The sequence below is a fragment of the Heterocephalus glaber genome, unplaced genomic scaffold (assembly GCF_053883595.1).
Source record: "Heterocephalus glaber isolate CG9 unplaced genomic scaffold, H.glaber_assembly_v1.0 deba00000347, whole genome shotgun sequence".
In the NCBI taxonomy this organism is placed as follows: domain Eukaryota; kingdom Metazoa; phylum Chordata; class Mammalia; order Rodentia; family Bathyergidae; genus Heterocephalus; species Heterocephalus glaber.
Window position 1 is genome coordinate 51760515 of NW_028258143.1, and position 25745 is coordinate 51786259.

General features: G+C 54.5%; 2 protein-coding genes across 2 annotated transcripts; one reads left to right on the plus strand and one right to left on the minus strand.

Annotated features, from left to right (window-relative positions):
* Nucleotides 1–1074: 1074 nt before the first annotated feature.
* Dlx1 (distal-less homeobox 1) lies at nucleotides 1075–5936 on the plus strand. Its single transcript, XM_004857675.4, has 3 exons — nucleotides 1075–2280; nucleotides 2936–3135; nucleotides 4254–5936. The coding sequence occupies exons 1-3, from the start codon at nucleotides 1968–1970 to the stop codon at nucleotides 4506–4508; spliced, it is 768 nt and encodes a 255-aa protein (XP_004857732.1). The 5' UTR covers nucleotides 1075–1967; the 3' UTR covers nucleotides 4509–5936.
* Nucleotides 5937–15566: 9630 nt separating this feature from the next.
* Dlx2 (distal-less homeobox 2) lies at nucleotides 15567–18976 on the minus strand. Its single transcript, XM_004857677.4, has 3 exons — nucleotides 18236–18976; nucleotides 17578–17762; nucleotides 15567–17085 (listed from the first exon to the last, which is right to left on the minus strand). The coding sequence occupies exons 1-3, from the start codon at nucleotides 18633–18635 to the stop codon at nucleotides 16681–16683; spliced, it is 990 nt and encodes a 329-aa protein (XP_004857734.1). The 5' UTR covers nucleotides 18636–18976; the 3' UTR covers nucleotides 15567–16680.
* Between the last annotated feature and the right edge of the window lie 6769 nt (nucleotides 18977–25745).

Genomic DNA, 25745 nt, shown 5'->3' on the forward strand with positions numbered 1-25745 from the left:
GTTTAAAAAGAAAGAACCCCCTGTAATATCTGTAACGACAGCACCGATGTAATTTGTTTTGAATGTTCATTTTTATTGGTGTTCCTTCTGCCAAAACGTGCTTGATTACAGAGGTTTGTCCTGTGATCATTGCGCACTCCAGACAGGGGAAGGTGCAGCGCGAAGGTTCAGCTCAGGCCAGATCAAATCCCGGGCTGTTTAACGCTGAAAGGCTGCATGTTGCTATTAGTGTTAAATATATGGCTAATTATGCGTATGAAAATTAAACATCAGTGTTATGCTAATGGGGCGCCTTCAGCTGCGGATCTGAGCACTTGAGACTACCATTTAATCAAATGAATCAGTAACTAATACATCTGCACGTGTGAACTTTCACAAGATCATTTCCCCGTTCCCGTCACACCGCTAAATTATGAAAGAAATAATTATCAACACTTTCTAATTACCTAACAAAGTAATTTGGGATTCACCGTGGGGCTGGATGGATGGGGAACCAACAGCCCCTAGCAACCAGCGAAGCGTGCGCCACGCCGCGTGGGGGTCGCTGTGTGGTAGCAGTGGCGGGGCGGGGGCCATTTGTGCACTTTTCTGTACCTAGCACCCCAGAAGATAGAAGGCGCCGCGACAGCTCTGTCCTGCACCAGCCCTCCCCCCAGGCCTGGCGGAGCCAGCTTCGGCCACTGGAGGTGAGGAAGAAACTGGGTCACAGAGACGCGTCTTTACACAGATATTTTTGCCTACCACGGGCCTGGTGCTGCTACCAGTTTCGGTGTCCCCAAGGGCTCCTGAGCCCCGGGTACTCCCGCCAGACCCCAGGAGGAGGGAAAACAACCACCTGGGACTGCCGCTCCGGTAGCACCGGGCGCGCTGGGCCCTGGACTCCACGCTGCGCCGCGCCCTCGGGGCCAGTGCGCCCGGGGGCGCGAGGCTCGGAGGGAGTGGAGAGGGGAGGGGGAGCGCAGGAAGGTTGGGAGGGAAAGAGGGTGTGTGTTGGGGGTGGGAGGCGGTACGGCCGCCTTTCCTGGGAGGAGAAGCGCGGGTTCCTGGCTCTCCAGGCGCACTGCTTTAATCAGACCCGTGCAGCCTCGAGCTGGAGTGGCCAACCCGGCCTAGAGCGATGCAAGCGGGGCCCTGGGAGCGGCAGCGGCGGCGGCGGCGGCGGCGGCGCGGCGGCCGAGTGAGTTGGTCTGGAGGGCCCCGAAACCCGGGCCCCAGGGATGTGGCACCGCGGACCTAGGCCCGGGGAGGGAGGCCTGGCCAGGAGGGCCCTGGGCTGGGCGCGGGACGTTCAGAAGGACCGCTGTCTGCTGGCTGCCCTAGGCTACCCCGCCCCCCAACGCGCGACTCCGCCATCCAGAGGCCGCTACCAGAACCACCCTAGATCAGCACCGGCCTGGGTGGAGGCGACCAGAAGCAGTTCCAGGGTCCCCGGCCTTGGGGACGGGTGAAGGGTGGAGATGGTAGAGGGGACGATGGGGAGCACTGGTTGGTTTCTGGGGGGGAGAGCGCGCCAGGGAGGCGGGAGGCTGAAGAGCAGGCCTCAAAGGTCCCGGTGCGGCTGCTGCAGCCCATTGTGCGTCCTGCACCTCGCGCTCTGTTGCAGAGGAGCCCCGGCCGGGAAGTACCGACGCGTCTCTCCCGAGGCCGGGCCGCCTCGTCCGCTCTAGTCCAGCGGAGCCAAAGCGACTCGGACCAATCCCCGGTGATTATGCAAGACGGCGGACCAATCAGCTCCGCCAGCTCATGAATATTTATGACCTTGGCTGAGTCAAAGCTTTGAACCGAGTTTGGGGAGCTCGGAGCATCATGCTTAGACTTTTCAAAGAGACAAACTCCATTTTCTTATGAATGGAAAGTGAAAACCCCTGTTCCGCTTAAATTGGGTTCCTTCCTGTCCTGAGAAACATAGAGACCCCAAAAGGGAAGCAGAGGAGAGAAAGACCCACACCCAGACCCCGCGAGAAGAGATGACCATGACCACCATGCCAGAAAGTCTCAACAGCCCCGTGTCGGGCAAGGCGGTGTTTATGGAGTTTGGGCCGCCCAACCAGCAAATGTCTCCTTCTCCCATGTCCCACGGGCACTACTCCATGCACTGTTTACACTCGGCGGGCCACACGCAGCCCGACGGTGCCTACAGCTCGGCCTCGTCCTTCTCCCGACCACTGGGCTACCCCTACGTCAACTCGGTCAGCAGCCACGCGTCCAGCCCCTACATCAGTTCGGTGCAGTCCTACCCGGGCAGCGCCAGCCTCGCCCAGAGCCGCCTGGAGGACCCAGGTATGTGCGCTTGCCAGGGAGAGGAAGACAAGGAAAGAAGGCGCGAGGGGGAGCAGGAGGGGGACAGAGGGAAGACCGAGGCAGGCGAAGAGGGGCAGAGAGAGGTGGGGTGGGGGTGGGGAGGGCGCGGGAGCTGTGGAGGTTTCGGATATCAACCTATGGATACCTGTCCTAGCAAAGAAAGAGTTTAGGAAATCCACCCAATTCGCAACTATCTAGCCAAGGATAAACCCGAGAGAGCGTCTCCTGGCACTGGCTGGGCCTCTGAGCGGCTCGGTGTGCCGAGCACACAATGCCCTGCTGGAAAAAAGAAACCCACATGTGCACGTATTAGTCTCGGTAATTATTTATTGCGTAGCGCTATAAACAATGTATGCAATTAAGGGTAATTAAACCTCAACTACCGCCTGCAAAAATAGCAAACTTTCCCTGCAAAGGCAATGGCTGCGCTCCGCTCCGGGGAACGGCCCCATCCCGACTGCAGCAGCCCGGGACGGACCCTCGGACTTTCAGGGGGGCCCTCCCAGGCTTCCAGAGTTTCTGGACCGCTCTTTCCCCGGCCCTGTCTGCCATCCTCTCCATTGCCGCTCGCTCTCGTGTCTCTCACTAAAGCAGTCCCTGTACTAACAGCGGCCCGCTTCTGCTGTCCCTGTAGGGGCGGACTCCGAGAAGAGCACCGTTGTGGAAGGCGGCGAAGTGCGCTTCAATGGCAAAGGGAAAAAGATTCGCAAACCCAGGACAATTTATTCCAGTTTGCAGTTGCAGGCTTTGAACCGGAGGTTCCAGCAAACTCAGTACTTGGCTCTGCCCGAGAGGGCGGAGCTCGCGGCCTCCTTGGGACTCACGCAGACTCAGGTACCTCGCCGCCGCCTCTGCGCCAAGCAGGCTTTTCAAGGCCAGCCTGAGCCTCGTTTCTTGCTCGCTGGGCCTCAGGGTCGGGGTGTCCTTGTGTGGGTGTGGGTTAATGTGTGTGTCCACCCCAGGCTCCCAGCATCTCCCCATCCTCTAGTGTTCTCTCTGCCTTAGCTCGGTCGCTGTTCTCCGTACCCCGACCTACCTGCCTTCTGCCCCTCCGTTCTGTCCCTGGACAATCTGATTAGGGCGCAGGGAGGATTTCCCCAGACGTTTTGTTTGGCGATTCAGAGGTCACACGTGCCCGAACAACTGGAACAATAGACTTGGGAAGTAATTCCTTCTTTGCCTTTAAAGTGTGTGGCTACTCACTGGGGGCCTGGGCCCGTGCCTCTGTCTCCCTCCTCTTCTTTCTCACCGAATGGCACAGGGAATCCTTTCCTCAGCCTTCTCACCTCCCAAGCCCCAGACCCTAGAGAAGAAATGAGACTCTTCTTCCTGGATCTCTCTCAGACTCTGGGGAGTTCATGGGCCTTCGGACCGCGGCTGGTGCGGGTTTCCAACGTCTGGCCCGGGATTTAGATTGAACCTGGGAAAGCAAACAGACCCTAGGGAAAGGTTTGGTTTGAGTCCAGAGGAAAGTCCAACAAAAACTTGCTGCTTCCTCAGTCCTCAACTCACTCAGGGACAGAAAGGATGGAGCAAAGAGAAAGCGCTAGAATTGCAAATAAATGTCCTCCACTCCTATCCAGGTTTTTGATTCTTTTATTGATGTTGATATAGGAATTGCGTGGGGGGTGTGCTGGCGCTCGTCTCCCGGACGGTAGTCAGAGTCGGACTGAGCTAGCAGGCCAAGCCCGGGATCCCCCGCGGCCCCTTACCACCACGCCCCTGGCTCTGGGAGCCCTCACTGTCCCTGCAGGCGACAGTGCCGGCGTCCAGCTTTCTGGCTCTTCCGCGGAGCGGGTGGGGTCCTCTGCTGCTCCAACAGGGAGCTGCCAGCTTGCGCTGGGCGGCAGGGCCTCCTATCTCTGCTCTCCCGCCATTCCCCTCTTTCCTCCCCGAGAGCTAGGTGGGCTCGGTGGGCTCAGTCCGAGTCACGTTGTTTCCCGATCTTGCAGGTCAAGATCTGGTTCCAGAACAAGCGCTCCAAATTCAAGAAGCTGATGAAGCAGGGCGGAGCGGCTCTGGAGGGCAGCGCGCTGGCCAATGGCAGGGCCCTATCTGCCGGCTCCCCACCCGTGCCGCCGGGCTGGAACCCTAACTCCTCAACCGGGAAAGGCTCAGGCAGCAGCGCGGGCTCTTACATCCCCAGCTACACGTCGTGGTATCCTTCAGCGCACCAAGAAGCCATGCAGCAGCCCCAACTCATGTGAAGCTGCCCGCTCGCACCTGCCCGCCTCCATCCCATCTCCCTCCATCCGGGCCCCTCCGGTCTCCAGGTCCAGCCATCCCGACTGCGTGCCCTGGGCCCGGTGGGAAAGGGCCCAGAAGGAAGGTAGGGACAGCGACAAGGCAGGTCGCCCGCCTCCTCGAAACCCCTCGAGGTCCGACCCAGCGACTCCCCAGAGCCCGTGCTCTTGCCCGAACCCTGGCCTGGGCCACGCGAGGACAGCAGAGCGGCCTTGAAGTGCAGGCATCGTCACCCAAGACAGCAGGAGCAGCGAGAGGAACCCGCTCACCAGACCTGCCCCCCCCCCAGCTTTGTGGGACTATCAGGAAAACGAAACAATGTAGAAAAAGCAAAAGCTCTTTTCTGTCCTGTCTCATCTCCTTTTGCCCTAAGTCAAGGTCTTCGTCCGTCTGCTGTTCTCATACTGAGGCCTCTGCAAAAAGTCACCAGGTCTGAGCCACAAGCGGCCTCCTGGGCCACCCATCTCCCGAGATTCTGGACGTTTTATCCTTTCAGGCCTCCTGGACTCTGCCTCACCATCTATCTGTGTAGCTTGTTGGGGAACTGGGGAAGTTGGAGGGGGAGGGGGCTTTATTTATTGAAAAATGGACTTTGGCGGAGGCTGAGTGTTGGTTCTGTGGTGTGCGGACAGCTCACCATCCAAACGCACTGTTTACTTTAAAGGCACCCGGAACGGACGAACAAGAAGGATGTGATGGTTTTTAACTCACACAGTAACTTTTGTACTTCACTAGTGTGGAGTTGTTGGCGCCGAATGATTTGCATTTTTTACATGTTCTGTATTATTAAAAATAATAACAAGAGAAAGAGATAAGTGAAGCCAGCATGAATTTGTCATCTTGAGAGGAACGCTTGGTCGCCTTGCCTGAACAAGGAGGAGGAAAAATTCTAGTTTGGGTAAAAAAAGAGAGGATCCATGGGGGGCAGAGAAAAAACAGGCAGGGCACATGTAAGCAGCCTTAAGTCCAGTGGGCTTTAAAGTAAGACAAGACCAGCTTTACAACAATCCTGGAGGTTCTACCACAGAATAATGCCAGTCCACCCCCAACACACAGTCTCCACTGCAGGAGCTATTGGCTGTATATATAATAATTATTATTGTTATTATTATTGTTCTGTAAACATGTTGCACAAGCTTAGCCTTTTTCCGTTCTGTTGTGTGTGGCAGTAAAACCCGATGCTTTGTGAAATAAGAATCTTGACATTTTACTTGTGAAATTTGGAAAATGTGACCAATTGAAATCAACTGTGTTTTGTGTTCTCTATGTCAAAGTTTAGTTTTATATTGAGAATGTTAACTTATTGCTTTGTATCTTGGGGAAAAAAAAGGACTTTGTAAATAAGTTATAAAGTTTCTTTGAGACAGTAAAATTATGGTTTCAAGAAAGAACTGCTGTCTCTTGTGCTGTGTGTGTGTGGGGGGGGATGGCAGGCCACGCTCCTGCCTCTGGTACAGGCAGCCCAGGATGGCTACTCATCTGGGACAGATTGGGGTGCCCAACTCCATCAGGACACCATCGCAAGACTTGTGGGGTACCCCAGTGGGACTTCTCACCTTGTTCCCTCAGTCAGCAAGATGTCTGATCTCTACCTGAGTTGAAGGGATGGGGAGACAGCACCCAGGGAGAGTTAGGGAGGGGGCTCAGGAACAGGTGCAGCAGGGCAGCACCCAGCCTTAGGAATGGAAAGGACAGTGAGGAGCCACTGAGAGAGAAAAGCGGAGTTCAAAGGCAGCCATCCTGGGCGACTAGAGTTCTGTTCACTCCCAGCACCTCTCAGGAAGCCTGGAAGCAGAGACACCCTGCTTTGCCCCTAGCCTCCCTGCAGATCTGGCCTCCCAGCTTTTGCCTACCCGGAGGCACTGGATTCCGTCTGCGGAAAAGACTCGGCCAGACGCCTGGCAGAGGCCGGAAGGACCTGTCTGTCAGTCCACCCCCAATCAATCAGTGAGCTCCAGGGGACAGAGCACAGTTCCAGGGAGCCACCCCAGCCTCTCCAAAGCAAAAAAAAAAAAAAAAAAAAAGGCTCCTTCCTGCTAACGATCAGGGGCTTTTCTCTGTTCATCCAAGAAAGAGGGATGCCAAGGGAGTGGGGCAATTTTGCTAAGTCTGTCTGCATTACTTTCCAGCTCTGCATTTGTTAATTTGGAGGCCCTGCCATTGACAAGCTTGCTCCATACACCTGCAAGCAAGGGCTCGATTGACTCGGTAGAATCAGGACCCAGAGTTAAGCGCATCTCTTCCACTCCAGCCTTACCGCCCTGCAGTAAGACCGCTATGGGAGCACCTCGGTTACAGCGCTGGGATGCAGTTCGCTCCAGAAAAGTGCGGGCTCTGAGTCTACAACCACATCAACTCCTTTTTTCCTGCCCCCCAGCCTAACCCCAACCCCAAAGCCGACCCCAGACCCCAGACCCCAGACCCTGAGCCAAGACAGCTACGGAAGGCTGCAAAAGGCAGCTTCGTGGGATTTCTGCCTCCCGTGAACCGGCTTCCGACGCTGCTGGGCGGAAGTTGGCCCTCCGCCTTTGGGGGGCCCTTTCGGCGCGCGGTGGGGAGCACAGCCGGGGAAGGCAGTGATCTGTGTTGTGACAAGCACCCATTTTTCAATTGGTGCTGGTGAAAGATCAGATGCGCTGGGCTCTTCCGACGCCCTTTGGGAAGGGGAGGAGGAAGTGGCTGGCTGTGTGTGTGTATGTGCGCGCGCGCGTGTGCGAGTGTGTGTGTGGGGTGCAGTGCAATGGAAGAAGGGGGGGTGCAGGATGAAGCCAGGGATCTCAGTGTCCCTTTTGGGCTTGGAGTTGGGAGTTTTTCCTCTCCTGGGGCCTAAAGAACCAGGAGCGCTAAAGTAGGAGATCAGACCTTGGAGACCAGAATGCAAGTGGACCAACAGCCTCAGAACAGAGAAGGAATCAGTTTCTGAGGTTAGGCTCAGGAGTGAGAACAGAGGCCTTCTTGGATTCATTCGGGTTTCCCCTGGGATATCTGATTTTGTTAGGGAGATTTCTCTCACTATCTTCTTCAGTCCCCTAGAGGATTGCTAGGGCCTAGTGGCTCAAGCCACAGGCAAAATTTATCTGGTCAAGCCGATGTTAATACTTTGAGATATTAGCTTATACTAATTTAATAATCTCTTGCTAACAGTTCAAATAGAGAAATTATTAGTTTTAGCTCAAGGAAGGCGGTCTTTAGTTAGGCTCTATTATAATTATAAGCAGTTGTACTTTTAAAAAATGTTAATCTCAATATAGACCTAATTAATGCTGCCTTGTTACTGACAAGTAGTTCATCAAATATCTGATTCAAAGATTTTCATAATGAGTATATTAATTAAACTATGAATAATCTAAAGGTGGTTATATTTAAACAATACCTCATTATAATGATTAAATACTGATTTCGAATATTATGTCTTAACAATTTTCACTTAGAAAACACAACCTTTCCTTATGTATGAGTCTGTAATGGCAAAATGCAATTTTGGGATTTTTTTCCCCTTGTTCAAAAAATGTGAACCTCATTTTAAAACACTTCTGAAATAGGTTACACACAGCTTAATGATTATCAAAATGACTCTTTTCTGCAAAAAAGGACCCCAAAGTGCGTGTACAGCTGCAAACCCAAGAGGGTCAGCATCATTTCACTGTATTCTCTTCTTGATTACAAGCCGGGCCCATCAAACACAACATAATTACAGTAATTTCAGGTTTATTTATTCTAATGCAGTTTCCCCATCTCTCTGGTAATTATGAGCAATTTTTTCGCCCAGGGAATCTTTTTGCATTAACAAAAGAGATAACGCACTGAAAGCCAAATTTGCTGTGCATTGAGAAAAGGAAAAAAAATCAAATAGGTGCGAGCTGCCATCTCTGCAATTCTCCGGTACCGGAGCCGGCAAATTGCTTGCAGGTGTATGGAGCAAGCTTGTCAATGGCCGGGCCTCCAAATTAGCAAATGCACAGCGGCAAAGTAATGAAGACAGACTTAGCAAAATTGCCAAACAACAGATACCTCTTTAATATCTTTTCTCACACACACTAGCTCTAAAAAGGGGTAGGGGCTGAGGTGGGGGTGGGGGCAGAAGCAGCTCTCCCCAGCCCCCTCCTCATGGGTCTTGGCTTTCACAAGGCTGGATGGGCTGCATGGCCCTGTGAGTGGGGATGTCTAATAGTGGAAGAACTCAGGTCCTAAATCTAGGCAATATTTAAAAAATATAAAAGTGGCAACATTCATAGTTCATATCTTTCCCTCATAGATCATTATGGTTTATTTCTATTTCTGTCTCCTGAGAATATGCACCTGGGCTGGGTTAGATAGTTCTTCAGACTTTTTGAGCCACAAAAAGTTTTTAAACCCAACCTTCCTAGATGCACAAAAGTGTGAATTTATTCAGACAAAGTCATTTGATGAAGAAATTAAATCTCTCTTTGAAGAGGCTGTCCATTTCTAATACCCGAGGGAAGATAGGTCTGGGTGCTGGATACAGAACCTGAGATGCTAGATCAAGAAACACTGGAAGGAAAGAAGCAACATCCCACAAATGTTTAACCTGGCATCCATCTCTTTCTGTCTGTATCTTTTATCGATCAGTTTCAGAATTGTCTGGTTTTTGTCGTCCCACCACCTGGGTCAAACACCCTTGAAATCTTAAGCTAAAGCAAACTTTTCTGCTCTTCATCCCACAGGGCCATAGCCACCTCTATCAAACACAGTCCAGAGACTGGAGGGTTTCTCCCTCCCATGCCTCAAAATAATCCTCCTGTCCCCAGCTTCACAAAAAACCCCAACCCCAGTGCAGACAGGCAGACGGCTCTAGAAGGTGCCTTCCCCAGGCTCAAGAGACGGATCACCCCCACCCACCGTTTCCCTACCCCTCCCTCATCCCCCAATCTTCAGGGATTAACACTTCCTGAAACATCAAGTGTTTTTATAAAAAAGAAAAAAATAATCCTGACATCGCTGACAAGAAGTTTTGATGGAAGAATTAGCTGGTGCATACATAATCACTCCTCCACCCTCCTACTCCCGGAGCGGGAGCCGCTACGGCAGGCACAGCGCAGCCTTCCAACCCTCTGAAAAATGAAACCGGTTTCCACCCTTACCTTCTTCAGTGTCAATTTCAGATAATCTGGACACACACTCTTTGCTACATCAAATCAAAAGGGTCGAAGGCGGCTTTTGGCTGGGAGAATGACGGGAAAGAAAAGGCAAAAAAGAAAAAGAAAAAAAGGAAAAAAGGAAAACATAAAATTGACCAAACCAGAGCAAAACAAAACTAGAAAACCAAAAAGAATTCCCCAGCCCCATCCTCCTATCCTGAGAGTAAAGAGTGGAAAGAGGTCCCCAGGACCAGGCGTCTCCGAGCGCCGCAGGCTTTTTGCAGCGCAGCGCTTGCAAATAGGACTGAAATTTTCGGCTATATAGCCTCTGTCTTTATAGCTGATGAAAAAAATTGCAGATTATTAGCATAAATGTTTACTCTTCATTACGCTGATGACATTGTGCACTCGAGATCTTGGTAATCTTTGGGAAAATTATGAGTAATTTTTAAAAATTTTAAAGCAGCAGCAGTTACCATGCAATTCAGGCTAATTCTGCGTAGGCTCCGAACGGATATAATTATCGAGGAGTCAAGATGTTATGCTAAAAACTATGCATTGATATTCCCATTTATTATGTACATACAACTTTGACAATGTTGATGCTTGAAATAGCAGGAAATTGTCTTGCGCAAAAATTACAGTCCATATTAGGACATCTGAAATTGCGAAGAATTATATAGTAATTGCAGGCTTTCAGATGGGAGAGCCAGAATGCTCAAACTAGTGCAAATGTGGATAAAATTACAGATCAGAGCAAAAATTAGGGAAAAAGGGGGTCTGGGATTTTTCAGGTTGGCTATAGGATTCCGGAAGTGTCTAATGCCACATGATTGCTGCAGCTTTAGGGGAGACATTCATGCCTCAAATAGCGCCTTGGCCAGGGTGGCTTTAATTGAATTTCTTGGGGTTTTTGTTTTAATAGGGGTAAATGAGGAAATTGGCCACCCAAGGCAAATTTTCACTGTCCTTTCCGTGAACATGTGGGGGAGAATCCCCTTCTCCTAGTGCCTGTTCTCCAAGGCTTGGACACCCGCAGGTCCTGCCCCCCCCCCGCCCCAAATTCCAAATGCTGCAACTGAGAAAGTGACTAAACAGAAACCCCTTCCTGCCCCGGCCTCCTTTCTTTTTCCTTGTAGTTCTCCTTGGGCCCCTTTCCCGGATTCTTCCAAGCCTCCACAGTTAGGAGGGATGGGATGAGCTCTCGGGCCCTGGCTGCCTGTGGTGTTGGTGCCAGGCGGTGATCACCTCGGGAGAGTGCCAGTGGCCGCCCATTGGCGCCCAATAAGACCCCGCGTTTTGGAGACTTCCCAGGGGGTTTGGGGGAAGAGGATGGAAAGAGCTGAGAGGCCTCCAGGCCCTCCCCGCGACCACCTAGGCTCTTCTTTTGTCTCCACTGCCTGAAGAACTGCAGTGCTGTCGTCTTCCCCCCTCACCGCCCCACTTACGCCCCACTTGGGCGGCGCGTCTCTGGGGCACCGAGACACCCTGTGACTTTAAGAAGCCCGGGCCAGGCCCGCGGAGGGAAGGGGCGGGGCGGAGAGTGTCCCGGAGGAGGAGGGGACGCCGCGGCGCCCGCGGGAGACGCCGACCCGAGCTCGGCGGTCGCTCGGAGCCCAGGGGACTCGCTCGGGTTCCCCCAGCCAGACGTCTCTATTGTTCCCGGAGCGGTGGTTTCACCTCTAGGGTGTCCGAATCTCTTGGACACCGAACTGCAGCGGAGGGAGGGGAGTGTGAAAAGCCTCCTGCCTGCTGCGTGCCGACCCAAATGTGCGCCCTTGTACCACCCCTGCTCACCTTCTTTCCTCGACCCCTCGCCCCTCCATCCCCCAGGTTGTAATCCTGTCCCCTGCAGCCGCGGCTCGCAAGGTGCACGCATCCACCTTCCTCAGCCTCGAACGCGCGGCCCCACCCGACAAGGACGAGGGACTCCTGGGGACCCCAAAACAAGCCTGGGGAGAGCCCTGGAAGTTCGAAGACACAGCAGTGTCTGCGCGATGGCCTGGAGGTGAAGCGGGAAGCCGAGCCCGCGCGACCCCTGAAGGAAGGTCTGTCTGGAGACAGTGTCTGCCATCACGTGGAGGCGCCAAGTGGCTGCTCCTCCAAGACCTGTCTGCTCTTTTTTTCCTCCCGAAACGAACTGTTTTCCCTGAAACCCCCAGCCCCAGGCCCCAGGGCGGAATGTAACATCTTGTACTGTGGCAATCACTGACAAACCCGTCCCCGAGAGAGGGGAACTCCCGCAGGGGTGAGGGTGTGGGCCTTGGAGGGAGGTGAGGCCTCCTGTCCGCCTGCCCTGGCGTGCGTGTGTGCGTGTGCGCGTTGGGCTGGGGGGCGGCTCGTTCGGCAGACCCCGGGTGGGGAGGGAAATCTGGCAGCAGGGAGGCTTCCTTAGGGATGCCTCGGGCGTGTCACGACCCTGCGAGAGGCCCTAGTCTTGGGACAGCTCAGTTCTCCCGCTCCAAGGGCACAAGATACGTCATCGCTCCCCTCAGCTGCTTCTAAGTCCCAGGACCCCAAAGTCGAACTCAAGGGACCTGTCTGTATTGTAGCCGGAAGGGAGCTGTAGCTTTATTCTCAAAGGAATCTTTGGCCCTAAACAGTTCGAAGCCACTGGTGGTCGCTGTTCCCGGAGGGAAAGGAGCTGGCTTGTGATTTGGGCGAGTGTTGGGGATCCTGGAGTGGGCCTGTTACGCCGGGGTTTGCGCTGTAAGACTGGCCTTTTGAAAGGCAAGGGGACCTTTTGGTCCCTCCGTCCTACTCCTTGGCAGTTGTGGGGGCTGTAACGGCGGAGGGAACCCTAGGATCACTCCTGAGCTTCTCTACCTCCCCCAAGTCTTCCACACCCGAATTGTTTGTAAACAAAGCTTCAGTCTTCTCTGGTTCTCTCCGCCCCCACTAAATCTGATACTTCCCCCAAACTCGCCCCATCAGTCTCGGAAATCCTTAGTCAGGACGGATATTCACAATTTTCACAAGTGATCCTGCAAGAAGGCCGAGGGGAAGCTTCCTAAACGGTCCCACATTGCAGCAGGGCTGATTAGGCCCGGGTCTGTTCGCTCTCCCCTCTGCCCTCCCTCGCCCCGGGGCCGCTGGGTGGGGGCGGGAATTCCGGGTGGCCGGAGGGGGTTCCGCGCCCTTCCCAGCTCGGTGGCGAGGGCGGGCGGGCCTGGGACGGGAGAAGGACGCAGAGGCAGGCCAGCTGCCCGCAGTTGGCACCAAGCCTCAGTGCAAGCCCTGTGCCTGAGCACGGAGAGCCCTGCCAGAGAGTGGAACGGTGAGGGCCGGGCACCCCTCACACTTCGGCTCCCCCCTCCCCTCGCTTCCCAGCGCTTGTCATATCCTGTCTCCGGCCTGATATTTTACACGAGCAGATGGATGGGGATTACAATGAAGATTTATGTGTGTTCCGAGCGCGGCTGGTTTCCCAGTGTAGGGAGTCGAGATCGCTGCTTCCCATTTCCATTTTTCATCCGCGCTTTGGGGCGCGCAGTGGAGCGCGGGGCGGGGGGGGGAGCGTGTCTGCGCGGCGGCGGCGGGCTGATCACAGGGCTCCCCGTCTCCTGGCGGGACTCTGAGAAAGAAGGCCAGCGCGTTGCCCCCGGCGGGGCTGGAGCGGGCCCCCGCCTCCTGGGGCCGGGCTTTGTTTCTCCCTTAGCCCACCCCTCCGAGTCCCGCCCCCTCACTTCTGGGACCCGGCCCCAGCCCTGCCCCGCGCTCCCTCCTCAGGGCCTTTCTCTGGGGCTGCGGAACCACCCCTTTCCCCAGGCCCCAGCACCCTCCTGCCCTGGGCTTTTCGGGCTCCCCGGGGACAGGCGCGCCTTGGCCGCCCGACCCCGCCACCGCCAAGTGCCAGGTTCGGTGACTCCGGCGAGTCTGTGGGGCCTCGGCCCACCCCGGAGAGGGGCCGCCCGCCCTCCCGGCTCCCATGCTCGGCTCATGCCAAGGCCTGTTGCGTGATTCCAACTTGGGCTGACATTCCCTGCCCCGGGCGCTCCGGCGTAGGCCTCTTAATCATCTTGTCTGCGGCAGATCCTCGACACCAGCCAATTTACTGCCCCGTCTCTCCCCGCTGGTTTCGGGAGGGGGGGAGGGGAGTGCGCACAAGGGAGGGGAGGGCACAGTGGACCGCAGGAGGAAGGCTGGCACCAGCTCCTGGTACTCACAAAACCCCACGGAATGTGGAACTGGAGCGGGGTTCGGGGTGGGGGAACAGGGAAGGGAGTCAGATAGGCAGCGGTTGCTTTAGAATTTCGATCAGCGGCCTTTAGCCCAGTCCTTTCTAGCCTGGGAAAACAATGCAGAAATGCAAAGGGACACAGGATTATGTAGCCTCCTTTTTTCCAGAGCCCCAAATCCCCGGGCTACACTCTACTGTAAACTAGACTTGGAGCAGGGCCCAAAACATTCTAGGCAGAAAAGTCAGGATTCCCCTCCTGGTTGATGATGCTGTGGCCCCCAGAATGTTACCTCTACTGTGTCTGTTTTGAGCAGAGAGGAATAGAGGACGTAATATGGATGGCCCAAATAACCTGAGGAGAGAAGGCCTTCATCTGGCAAGCAGGGTTGTCTGGCCCTTGCCCAACCGCCTCTGTATTGGAGGCAGATCCCTTAGAGCGAATGGTTGAGCTTCAAGCCCCACGTAGGAAGCGGCCACGGCTCTCCCCATCCTGGGATGCTGCTTTTCTACACAAGGTGAAGTTGGAAAGGCCTCTGAGTAACTCTGGACTTCACAATCACAGGCAAAAGTAAAGCCTTTTTGATTTGGGACATTGTGATAAAACAGTAATATTAAATACAAGACAGCAAAAATGTATCTAGTGCTTATCATGGGCCAGGCACTGTTACATCACTACCTCATTAAGGGTTCATTAAATTGTTGGTTACAACAACTCTAAGCCATAGCTGTTATTAGGACTCCTATCTTACAGATCTGCAACTGTAACAGAGAGGCTAAGAAGGTTGCCCAAGGTCACGTAGTCAGCCATTGAAGTCAGGAAGCGTCCAACTGTGGGCCCCAGTGCTATCGGAGAAAGGGACTTTTCACACCTGCGTTACACAACTACCCTTGGCTTTTGCAGGCAATGCTAGAAAGTAGGGTCATTTTCAAAGCTGGAAGCTGCTTGTTTGCGGCCGGTGCTAGAAAGCGGAGCCGAGTGATGTGTGGACTTTTCCTCGCTAATAGTGCGAAGTGCAAGGATGCCACTCCCACAGCGCTGAGCACCGATCTCTGCGCGTGTTTGTGCATGTGCATATGTGAGTCAGTGTTATCAGTGAGTGTGGATGTGTGCATGGATTTGTGTGTCGTGTCATGTGTGGGTAAGCGTATGATTGTGATATGTCCTGTATCGCGTGTGTGCCTGCGTGTGAAAGTGAGCGCACGCGTGTGACTGTGTCCGGTGTGTGACTGTGTGTGTGCTAGCGCGGCCCTGTGCGCGGGGTCATCCTGCATTCCAGAGCAGCCAACCGTGCCTTCCTAGGAGGGTGACTCATGGAGCTCTCCGCTTTGGCGGCTCCCAAAGGGCCGCGGGGCAATCGGAGGGGAGGGTCCAATGTAAAAGTCTGATCCCCGGCTGCGGCTGAGCTCTGACCGAGGACAGCAAGTCCTCAGCGGCGGCTCAGATGCACCGCCGGGCCAGCTAGGCGGACGCGGGGGCGGCCGAGACCGCCCAGGCGCGGGGTGGTGGCGCGGGCGCCAGCCGGGCCGGACGGGCGGAGGCTGGAGCCGCCCGGCGCTGAGTGAGTCACGGCGCCCGAGGCTGGCGAACCCCGCGAGGGGCTGAAGGGGGCGGAGCTGAACCCTTCCCGGGCGCGCGCGCGGGTCCCGGACTCCCCGAACCTCACGGCGCTCTCCTCTGCCCGGGTTCCGGGCCTGGACAGCTCGAGCTCAGAAACCCTGGGCACCAAGGAAAATTCACACACTCCAATGAAAACAATAATTTATTTAAATAATCTCTTCATATTGTAAAATCAACATTAAGAGCATGTTGTTTTCATAATAAATAACCTCAAAATACCTTGCATTTCAAGAACAAAGACTTTAGGATAAGATAAAGCAAATTCAAATCAGTAGCTTAATTTAACTGAGAAATTTTTTCAAAGGGAAAAAATAAAATGGAAGGGTTGCTGAGGTCACTGCTCAACCGCAGTTTTCACAACTGGGGCTATACAAAAACATCTGAAAAGATGAGGATTTTCATACAAATAAATCAGTGGGAAAATGTGCACAGACACCTTTATTTACAAACTGTCGAAGTCCAGGCTAATAATCCTGAATAAATTTTAAAAAAGATAATTTAAACACATTTTTTGCAGTGTCCACATATTAAAAATCATTTTTTTTCCCAACATCAAAATGAGGTCATCCGCAAAGGCACCTAAACTTTTAAAAAAATAAAAATAAAAAAACTCCACTGTGATGGATGAGGAGAGAGCTAAAGGAGTGCTCCTGGGGGTCGCTAAGGCGGGTAGGAATGGGGGGCGAGGTCTGGGAACAGAGGAGGGAAGCCTTGGGGCCCAGGTCACGGGGGCACGAAGGGGAGGGCGGGCCAGCAGGACCCGGGGAGGTCAACAACCGCTGCGCGCCGGAGCTGAGCCTGGGGCGAGCCAGGAGAAAGGAGTCTCAGAGCCCGGGAACCTCGCGGGCGGGGCAGGGATCCCTCTCCCGGGCCCAGCTCGAGGCCCCGGGCGACGAAGGCGCCTGACGACCTCGCTGGGCGGGGACTGGAGGGGAGGCAAGTCCGAGGCGGGGCTCGAAATGGCCGAGGCTCGGGGCTCAGGTCCGAAATGCGGCCTTGTGGCGGCCTTCACCGCGCAGCTGTCCGCTTCTGCCGAGAGGAGCCCGCGGGGCGAGGGTCCCCACTTCCCGGCTGCTGCGTGGCGCACGGAGGTGCAGAGCCTGGGCCGCGCCGTGCCAGACTGCACCCTCCCGCACTGCTGGGGGGCAGCCGCGGGCGGCCGGAGGGGCCGTCCTGCGGTGGGGCGGGCACCGAGGCTCACGGGTGTTTGCTCAGTCTCTGGGGCGGGCACCCTGGGGTTAGAAAATCGTTCCTGCGCTCACCGGGGCACCCCCGCCACCGTGGTGGTGGTGATGATGGTGGTGAGGCTGCGGGGTCTGCGTGGGGTGCAGCAGTGGCGCGGTGGCCTGCAGGTGCGACGCGGAGCCCGAGGCCTGGTGGTACCACGGGTAGTTGCCGAGAAAAGCCGAGGCCGCGCTGCTTGGGCTGGAACCGGAGCTGCCGGCGCCGCTGCCTCCGCTGGCGGGGCCGCCGCCGCCCCCCATCCGCGGCGGCCCACCGAAGTCCCAGGTAGCTGGCGCCGAGACGGGAGGCGAGGCACAAGGTGGCGAAGCGCTGGCCCCAGGGTGCTGCTCAGAGGGGATCTCGCCGCTCTTCCACATCTTCTTGAACTTGGATCGGCGATTTTGGAACCAGATTTTGACCTTTGTGGGTAAAGAATCAGAGCGTTAGAGGAGGAACCCGGGTAGGGGCAGGGAGAGGAGGCAGCAGAGAAAGCCCGCGGGGTAGAGGTGGCCACCGAGCGACCTGGCCGGCACGAGATCTCGCGCTGCAGCTTCCTGCTGTACTGGGAGGCGACCTCAAAAAGCTGATGTTCATGCTGTGTGTGTGACCCCGGATGTCTGGGAACGGTGATGACAGAGGGAGTGTCAGGAGGGCCAGTTATTTCACCCGCTTAAAGAGTAAGGCAATGTGGTACCCGATTTCGGCGCACGTCAGTCCCTCTGCTTCCCTCCCTCGAAGCGACCCTTTGGGGGTTTTCAGCTTTGGGCCTAGAAGTTTAGATTGCCTTAAGTGTGGGGCTGCAAATTCTTAAAACTGCTTAAAATATTATTTTTAAAGAAGCCCTAAAAGCGCGTGCTTTCCGGGCCTCCCAGGCGCGCGCCCTCTTGATCCCCGCAGGGCGCAAGCCCCACCTGAGTCTGGGTGAGGCCTAGAGACGCCGCCAGCTCGGCTCGCTCGGGCAGCGCCAGGTACTGAGTCTTTTGGAAGCGCCGCTGAAGAGCCGCCAGCTGGAAACTGGAATAGATAGTGCGGGGCTTCCGGACTTTCTTTGGCTTCCCGTTCACTATCCGGATTTCAGGCTCGAGGTCTTCCTTCTCTGCAACGAAATGGAATGGCGATGACCGCGCAACGCGGGGGTCCTAAAGCTCTTGCTGCCGGGAAGCGGGTCCTTGGAGAGGTCGCGCGCGCGGGCTGCAGGCGCAACTTCGCCACGTGCGGACTAGAGCTGCCACCGAGCCCGCGGGCTGAGCCCTCCAGGGAAAGGGAGGACGGGAAACACGCCGGAGAGAAGGGACGCAGGTGTCGAGGAAATGCAGCTACCGGAGGGAGGCGCGCACCGCTCGCCCGCCCGCCCGCCCAGCCCTGGAGCCGCTGGGTTCCCCCAGCTGAGCGCCGGAGAAACCCTCACTCTCGGGAGGGTAGATTGGGAAGGGTAAAGGGAAGGAGCAGGCGATGGGCAGGCAGTGTGGAAGGCCAGGACTCTGGACGGCACCCTCCCCAAAACATGTTTACTCATCCGTCCCCGTGACCCAACCGGCCTGGCACCCTGGGCATCAGCGTTGTGCATACCGGGCTCGTTGTTGGCTGGAGACGAACTGGTCCCGTAGGGCGCGTAGGAGGTATAGGCGGCCGTGTAGCCCAGGTCGTAGCTGCTCTTGGCGGAGTAGGGGACGTTGTTGAGGCCGCTGGCGTGGTACTGGTAGGAGCCCATGTGCGCGTAGGGCGAGGCCCCCCCGCCGCCGCCGCCCGCCGGGTGCTGCTGGTTGGTGTAGTAGCTGCTGTCGGTGGCCGTGGACACCGGAAGGGTCGGCGATTCCTGGGGCTTGTGCAGGCTGCTGCTGCCGCCGTTGCTGCCTCCTGGGCCGGCGCCGCCGCCGCTCGGGGGCTGCTGGTGCTGGTGGTAAGTGCTGGAGGCCGTGATCTGGGTCGAGTGCATATCAGCCACCAGACTGTCAAAGACTCCAGTCATCCTGGCCCGGGACGGGAAAGAACAGGGGTGGCGGGCGTGAAGGGGAAGCCAGACGCCTCCTCTGTCTCTCCTGGTCCCTTCCAGCAGCCAATGCAATTACGGGGGGGGGGGGCAAGGAATGAGGCAACGGTCTAGGCGCCTCCTCCTCGGGGGAGGCGATCACCGTGCGCCGCTCGGGACAGCAGCCGCCGGCCGCATCCTCTCGGCCTTCTCTGCTCCTTGCCCGGCGCGGGCTGGGGCGGGGGCGGGGGGTGGCGGGGGCAGGGGTGACCCGGCCGGGTCGGGGCTCCGGGAGGCGGGAGCAGGTGAGCGGCCCGGAGCAGCTTTACGATTGTCTGCCAGGCGGGCTCCTGCAGGGTGGGCATTTAACACTTGTCACGTGAGCGCAGGCGACGTCACCTAGCAACAGCCAATCGGAAGCGAGCGGCCGTGGGGCTCAGGGCGCCTCCGAGCTCGGCGGCCGCGGGGCGGGTGTCACATGGCGGGCACTGAGGCTACCGCGGCCGCGAGTGCTTACGGGCCGTGCGGAATGGGAGCCGAGGCGCGGGGCTGGGGAGGGGTGGGGTGCGGGGTGGGGACGTGGGGTGCAGATTGGTTCGCGTCGGGACGGAAGACGTGGAGATAGAGACTAGCGTTTTGCTCTATAGGAAGAAGTGTGGTTTCCCATCCTATTCTTGTGTGCAGGAGTCAATCTCAGTGATTTCGTACCTTCAAGTCAGGGGTCAGTTTTCAAATACATTAATCACAGAAAGCCGTGCGGTGAGCCGAGCAGGCTGTGTCTCCGCTTTTTCTGGAAGTGTCTGGCACTTACTGGGGGTCAGCCGTTCTCCGGCGCTTGACAGTCAATTGATTTAAATTATCCATAAACCATGTATAATAATACCTGCCTTCTAAGCAACCCACAGGGATATTAGGACAATTAATTGGTTAATATGTAAACGTTTTTTCCTTGTTGCTTGAGAGAAAAGCTATATAACCCCAAAGGTATTATTACCATAGATTTAAAATCGCTTCTTGTGCTTTCCCGACGCGCCGTGCTCTGAGTAATTGTGACCTCTCGTGGGTGATTGACACCTGGAGAGCGATCCCTGGGTTTTCTCCTAAGGGTGGAAAGGTAGACCAGGCAGCCTTCAAGGTTCATTCTAACATCACTAAAATTCGATGCTTTTATGAAAAAGTAAATGAATTAATATTTGGGTGAGATTACTAGATTTATTACGTCTTTTTGGAAAATTGCAACCACAAATGTAAAAAAAGTTAGAGTTTTACACTTTAGGACATTGTTGCACACTATCATTGCAATTTATTCTCCTTTTTAAAAAAAAAATTCACGTGGCGACTTCTGTAACTCCACGTCCTGGGTATTGGAAACCCGGACGGTGACGGACATACGCCTCGCTGGACTCGCAGTTGGTTCGTCCCGCTGCGACTGCTTTGTGGCGCCACCTTGTGGGCTATATGCGAGGTTGCGGCGGGCGGGGTAGACGGTCTAATCACGCCCAGGCGCCAGCCTCTGAAACCCCCCAAAAGAACAAAATAGTAATTAAAACCCACAAAATTGTGCTGGTGCGCGCCACCTGAAGCACCCTTTCCTAAAGACATAACCTGTCGCTGAAAGAACTTGTTACAACAACTGCCTAATGGAAAACAAGTTGATACTTTGAAAAATATGATCTTTGGTCTTCCCCAGTAAAAAGCAAGTGTGTAATTAAAACTCCAACATTCGCAAAACGGAATAAGGAGACAGATAATGCGCCTTCAAGTCTGCCTGGATTTACTTCCTAGCCATCCCTTTGGCCAGAGATGGGGAAGGGTGAACTTATTAGAAAGGCTGGGCTTGGGGCTCGACAGGAACTCCACCAACCACCACCACCAGACTGCACTGCCTTTAGCTGTGTCTTCTGCTTTGTAAGCTCCCTGCTCAGCTCCTGATATTTAATCAGGTTGCCTTTTTGTGTCTTGACTTCAAATTCCAACTCTGTGTCACCGTGATGTTTTGACCTAATATAGAAAGTAATTTTTTTTGTTTTGTTTTTTGGTGCCAGGGATTGAACTCAGGACCTTGCGCTTGTGAGGCAGGTGGCGGAACCACCTAGCTAAATCCCCAGCCCTAGAAAATCATTTTTAAGAATGTTACTACCGTAGTCTTTCCTTCTCTCTGCTCCTTTCCTTCCACCCCAGGCCTGTCCTCTAGACTTCTTGGGGGTGGCAAGTTGGTTGTATTTTAGTTCCATTAACAGCATAGAGTTCAGGTCAGCTGAGATCTAGAAAATGGCACGTTTCTGGCATGAAATATGGCCTGATGAAATATTCCCTTTACCTGGGAAACAAGATGTGAGCCTGTGGGAGAAGAGAACTAAGTCACAGAGGGGTGTGTGTGTGTAAGAGAATGAATCACAACTGCATTTGGAGAATCAAGTAGAGACTTGAGGTAGTCCTGAGGTATTAATTGTGATAATTCAGACACATATCTAGGTTTGCCCAAACTATTTGATTACTGCATCAAAATATCCAAATAATTTCCTTACTTCGGCCTAAAATCAAGGAGATAATACTATAGAGAGCTGTCAGCTTTTGTTCACAGGTCAGAGCAGAGATTTGCCTCCCTCCATCGTGACCTAAGGGGAGAGAAACGGGACTTTAGATGGAGTTGGGGGTGGCTGCCTGCAGAAGGTCCGCTTCCTCCTCGCCTCGGGGCATTCTCTTTCCCCTTCGGTGTTCCTCTCTCCAGCCCCAGCATTCTTTTACTCTTCAGGGACCTAAAGGGAGAGGGAAGGAGGGGAGTGAGTTGTCTCTGCTCTGGCCTTGTGTGTTTCAACCTCATGGCTGGGACCTTCCCACTTTGGAGCCTGTTTCCCATCTGGTTGTGGGGTCCTCCCTCTCTGCCCCCAAGGGAGGGAGCCTACGCCCTCGCCGGAGGGACGGAGTCCCCATTCCCACTGTGCGGAAGAGCGCAGAGGCTCCTGGAGGGACGACTTCCTCTGAGTTAGGTGCTTCCTCACTCTCATGCCAGCCAGCGGCCCTCCTCTGGTGCCATATTGCAAGTCAGAGGTGCATTTCCTGGGAGCCCCGAGCTCCGAGCTCCAAGCTCCGAGTCTGCATCTTGCTTCCGGCCTCCTGTCCACTGCCGGCCTGGGTCCAGTCCTGGCCGCTGCTTGTCTCCTGGGTCCCCTGTTGTAGAGAAAGCTGCCCGCAGGGTCTGCTGAGGAAGAGGATTGCCCGGCCTTCGGGGGTACAGGGCGGTTCGGGGTGCCCTTCCTGCGAGGCCAGGGCAGGCCCACTCTCAGTCGCCTTCCCGCTCAGAGTCCCTGCCTCCCACCCGGCACTCCCGTCGGGGCCCCGGGGATGCGGTTTCCAGGGTGCCGGTCCAAGAGGCCGCGCGTGTTCCTGTGCCATCCCTTCGTGTTTTCCGAGGCAGTAACGCCAGGAACCTGCGCTTCCCAATCCCTTTAGGCTTTGTCCTAGACCTCCGGAAGCTGGGAAAGGGCGGGATTCGGTTTAGGAGACCCCCAGCCCTTCCTTTCTCCCAGGAACCGACAGTTCAGCCCTCTTTGTGGCTGTCAGCAGCTTCTCCGGACAGCGCTCGCCCGCCCAGGGCCCTTTACCTTCGCACTGGCTGTCTCCTCTCGCCTCGAACGCAGCCAGCCGGGCCCTCAGGTGGGCAGGGCCTCTGACATCCTTCCCCCTTCCGGACCTGCGAGAGGACACCACGGAAACCCGCCAGGAAAACTGCGCGGCCAGGCCGGGGGCTCGGGTCCCCTGGGCTCTGCTTCTCTGCGGTCCCCAGCGTCCTCTCCTCTCCTGTCGCGGCCCAGGGACTGACCGAGCTCGGCATCTCCCGCAGCACCGGTCCACACCGGTCTCGTGCACGGCTAGAACCTGAGGCCGCCCCGGGGACTGCAGACGCCGCCGGGGTGAGTTCTGCTCCCGCCAAAGACCGAAAGCAAAGACAAACGGACGGACGGACAGAAACCCCCAGATGCTCTGGCGGCCGGGAAGCTCACTTTGCATTCTGGGCAGCACCCGCACCCCGTTTCAAGCCCCATCTCTGACCCTCTCTGTCCCTGAGCTCCGGGGCACCAACTCCCTGCACTAGCGGGCCCGAGGGCCCCGGGGCTCAGCGTCACCTGGGTCCCGAACCGCTCCGGTCCCCCGCGCCCCGCACCTGCAAGGCTGGGATCCGGCTGTCGGGTTGAAAGGACGGGCCGGTCGTCACTGCAGCTTCTGGAACTTTACGATCGATCGGGGTGGGCGGGGGGGGGGGCTGTGCACTCGACGGCAGTTCAGTGGGGAAAGCGGGCCGGGCCCAGCTCAAGGAAACTCGGAACTGAGCACCTCTGGCGCGCGGCCTCCTTTCTCCCGGCGAAGTCTTTCTCTCCACGCGCATCTCTTAACCACCACTCAGCTCAGAGTGGTGCAGATCCATAGGACGCCAAGGAACCAGGCCCTGCTGCTCGGACCCCTGCAGGTACCCTGAGAAAGCGACTTCTTGCGGCGCTGAAGACTCCCACGGGGACCGGGGACCGCGGCCGGGCCGCCCCGCACGTCCTAGTGTCTGCTGCCAGCTGGACCGCTTCCCCCAGCAGCCCTGGAGGCGGGCTGGCGGTGGTGATGAGCAGGGCTGGCGGCACAGGGGGCAGGGCCCCTGCAGTCCCGACCTCTGGCGAGCCTGGAGCGGCACCAAGCCCCTCGGTGGCTCTCCTGGTGGGAACCTGGGCTGCTTTGGCTACTGTCTGAAACGGGGGTGGCGGGGACCTTGCCCGTTATTCACAGGGAGCTGACTTTGGGTAGCCTTGCCTGGCTCTCTGCCTCCTTTTACATTTTAATCAATCATTAATTAATTAATTATTGGCGCAGAGATTTCCTCCTGTTGCCCAGGCTGGTCTCAAACTTGTAGGCGCGAGCAACTACAGGACTACAGGAGCTATTCATATCTTGCTCTTGCCTCCTTTTGAAACACAAGGAAATACTATTTAAAAATTATAAAGTGATACAGAGTGGGTGTCAGAGAATCAAACAGTGTTAGAAACATATTGGGTACCGCTGAAGGTGGAGCTCAGTAACAGAGTGCTTGAGGCTCTGGGTTCAATTCCAGGGGATGATTATAATATTATTATATGTATCTATTTTTGCTGAGGTAAACTCTCAATCCTTTTTATATTATTTTATTTATTCATTTTGGTGCTTTGAAACGGTTTCATTATGTAGTTCAAGTTGGCTTGAACTATGTAGCCCAGGCTGGCCTTCAACTTGCTGTGACCCTCCTGCCTCAGCCTCCTGAGTACTGGGATTACTGGTATGCACTACCACACCTAGCTTTTATTTTGTTTTGAAAGTCTTCTAAATTGCCCAGGCTGGCCTGGAACTTGTGATCCTCTTGCCTCACCCTCCTCTGTAGCTGAGATTACAGGTAAAGTCACACATTTTTACTTTTTAGAAATCTCTTCTTTCCATGTTGGTAGTTACAGAGCAACCACCTTCTCTTTAAAGATTAACTGAGAAATGCACCATAATTTATTTAATTATCCTCTTATGCATCATCACATCATTTAGATTATTTCCAATATACAGACAAGCTCTCTCTTTTGGAGAGCTTTCCCCATACATTCAATTATTTCTGAAAGCTAGACTCCTAATAACCAAATTGTGGTCCAAAATTTTAGGGGATATCACTAAGGTTCCTTTTAAAAGACCAACTAAAACTTTACACTAGTAGTGTATGAAAAGGCCTATTTCTTTTTTTTTTGGTACCAGGGATCGAACTCGGGACCTTGCGCTTGCGAGGCAGGCGGTGAAACCTCTGAGCTAAATCCCCAGCTAAAAGGCCCATTTCTTAACATCCTCACCGAAAAGAAGTATCAGAAGTTTTCAATACTTTTTCTACTATGATAGCTTAAGATATTGGCACATTTTAATTCACATGACTTTTATTATTAGTGCAATTGAGTGTCTCTTTATTTGGTATTTGATTTTCTTCTGTGAATTGCCTGTTTCTGTCCTCTGCCCATTTTTTATTTTTTAAATTGAACTGTAGGAAATCTTTATATATTGTGGAGATTAACTTATGATTGTGTTTATAGTCAAGACATATCACCAATTAATTGCTTCTCTTTTACTTTTATTTCTTTTCTGATTTGTATATTTTAAGCTTTTTGTTTTGGTGCTGGGGACTGAATCCAGAGCCTCCCTTGTGCATGCTAAGTGTAAGCTCTACCACTGAGCTGCTCCTTAGTCTAGAAATTTTAAGTTTTGTGTAGCCAAATATCTCCTCTCCTCTCCTCTCCTCTCTGTCCCTGTGACCCCTTCTCGTCTCTCTTTTATTGCCTTCTGGATCTTTGGGTCATGATTATAAATGCCATCAATACCCCCAATTGGGAAAATATTATTCTATGATTTCTCCTAGCTATTAAGTATGGACTCTGGGCTCAAATTTGGCCACTTGTTACCTATGTGACCTTGAGAGAGTTAAATTTAACTTCCCTGTGCCTCAATTTAGTGTTTAACCTTCTACAATGCCATTTGGATTAGTGATGGGTACTTGTGGAATAGACCAAGTGCTGTTTCCCCAATATGACATTAGGGGAATGCAGCTAAGCCACTGTTTCTCAGCCTCCCTTGCATATGACATGGCCCTAGGGGAATCACATGAGGAGAATTAACCCCAAGGGAGTGCTCAATACCAGTTTGGAAGGTTATCTGGCCAGGAAATAAACTTCTTGTATTTAAGCTACTGACTTTTGGAATTTTGTTTTTTCAGTTCTGGGGATTGAACTAGGGGCTTTTTGCATGGTAGGAAAGTGCTTTCCCACTGAGTCAAACCCTGGGGATTTTTTCCTCCAAGACATAGCATAACTAAGCCTGTAATCCTAGCACCTGGGAGGCTGAAGCAGGAGGATCACTGTGAGTTCAAGGCCAGTCTGAACTGCATAGTAAGACTCTCTCTCTCTCTCAAAAAAGGGGGAGCCCAGGATGTAGCTCAGTGGCACCGCACCTGCCTGGCAAACACAAGGTCCTGAGTTCAATCCCCAGTACTGGAAAAAAAAAAAAAAAGGTATAGCATAACTAATACAATGACCTTACAGTAAGGAAGCAATGATTGTCAACAAATTG

Excerpts from the sequence above, each read along its gene's own strand:
- Dlx1 (XM_004857675.4), top strand. The coding sequence starts at position 1,968 with ATGACCATGACCACCATGCCAGAAAGTCTCAACAGCCCCGTGTCGGGC. Across the intron at positions 2,281-2,935 it reads GAGCCGCCTGGAGGACCCAG|GGGCGGACTCCGAGAAGAGC; the intron begins GTATGTGCGCTT and ends CTGTCCCTGTAG. Across the intron at positions 3,136-4,253 it reads TGGGACTCACGCAGACTCAG|GTCAAGATCTGGTTCCAGAA; the intron begins GTACCTCGCCGC and ends CCGATCTTGCAG.
- Dlx2 (XM_004857677.4), bottom strand. The coding sequence starts at position 18,635 with ATGACTGGAGTCTTTGACAGTCTGGTGGCTGATATGCACTCGACCCAG. Across the intron at positions 17,763-18,235 it reads TCCAGCCAACAACGAGCCCG|AGAAGGAAGACCTCGAGCCT; the intron begins GTATGCACAACG and ends ATTTCGTTGCAG. Across the intron at positions 17,086-17,577 it reads TAGGCCTCACCCAGACTCAG|GTCAAAATCTGGTTCCAAAA; the intron begins GTGGGGCTTGCG and ends TTACCCACAAAG.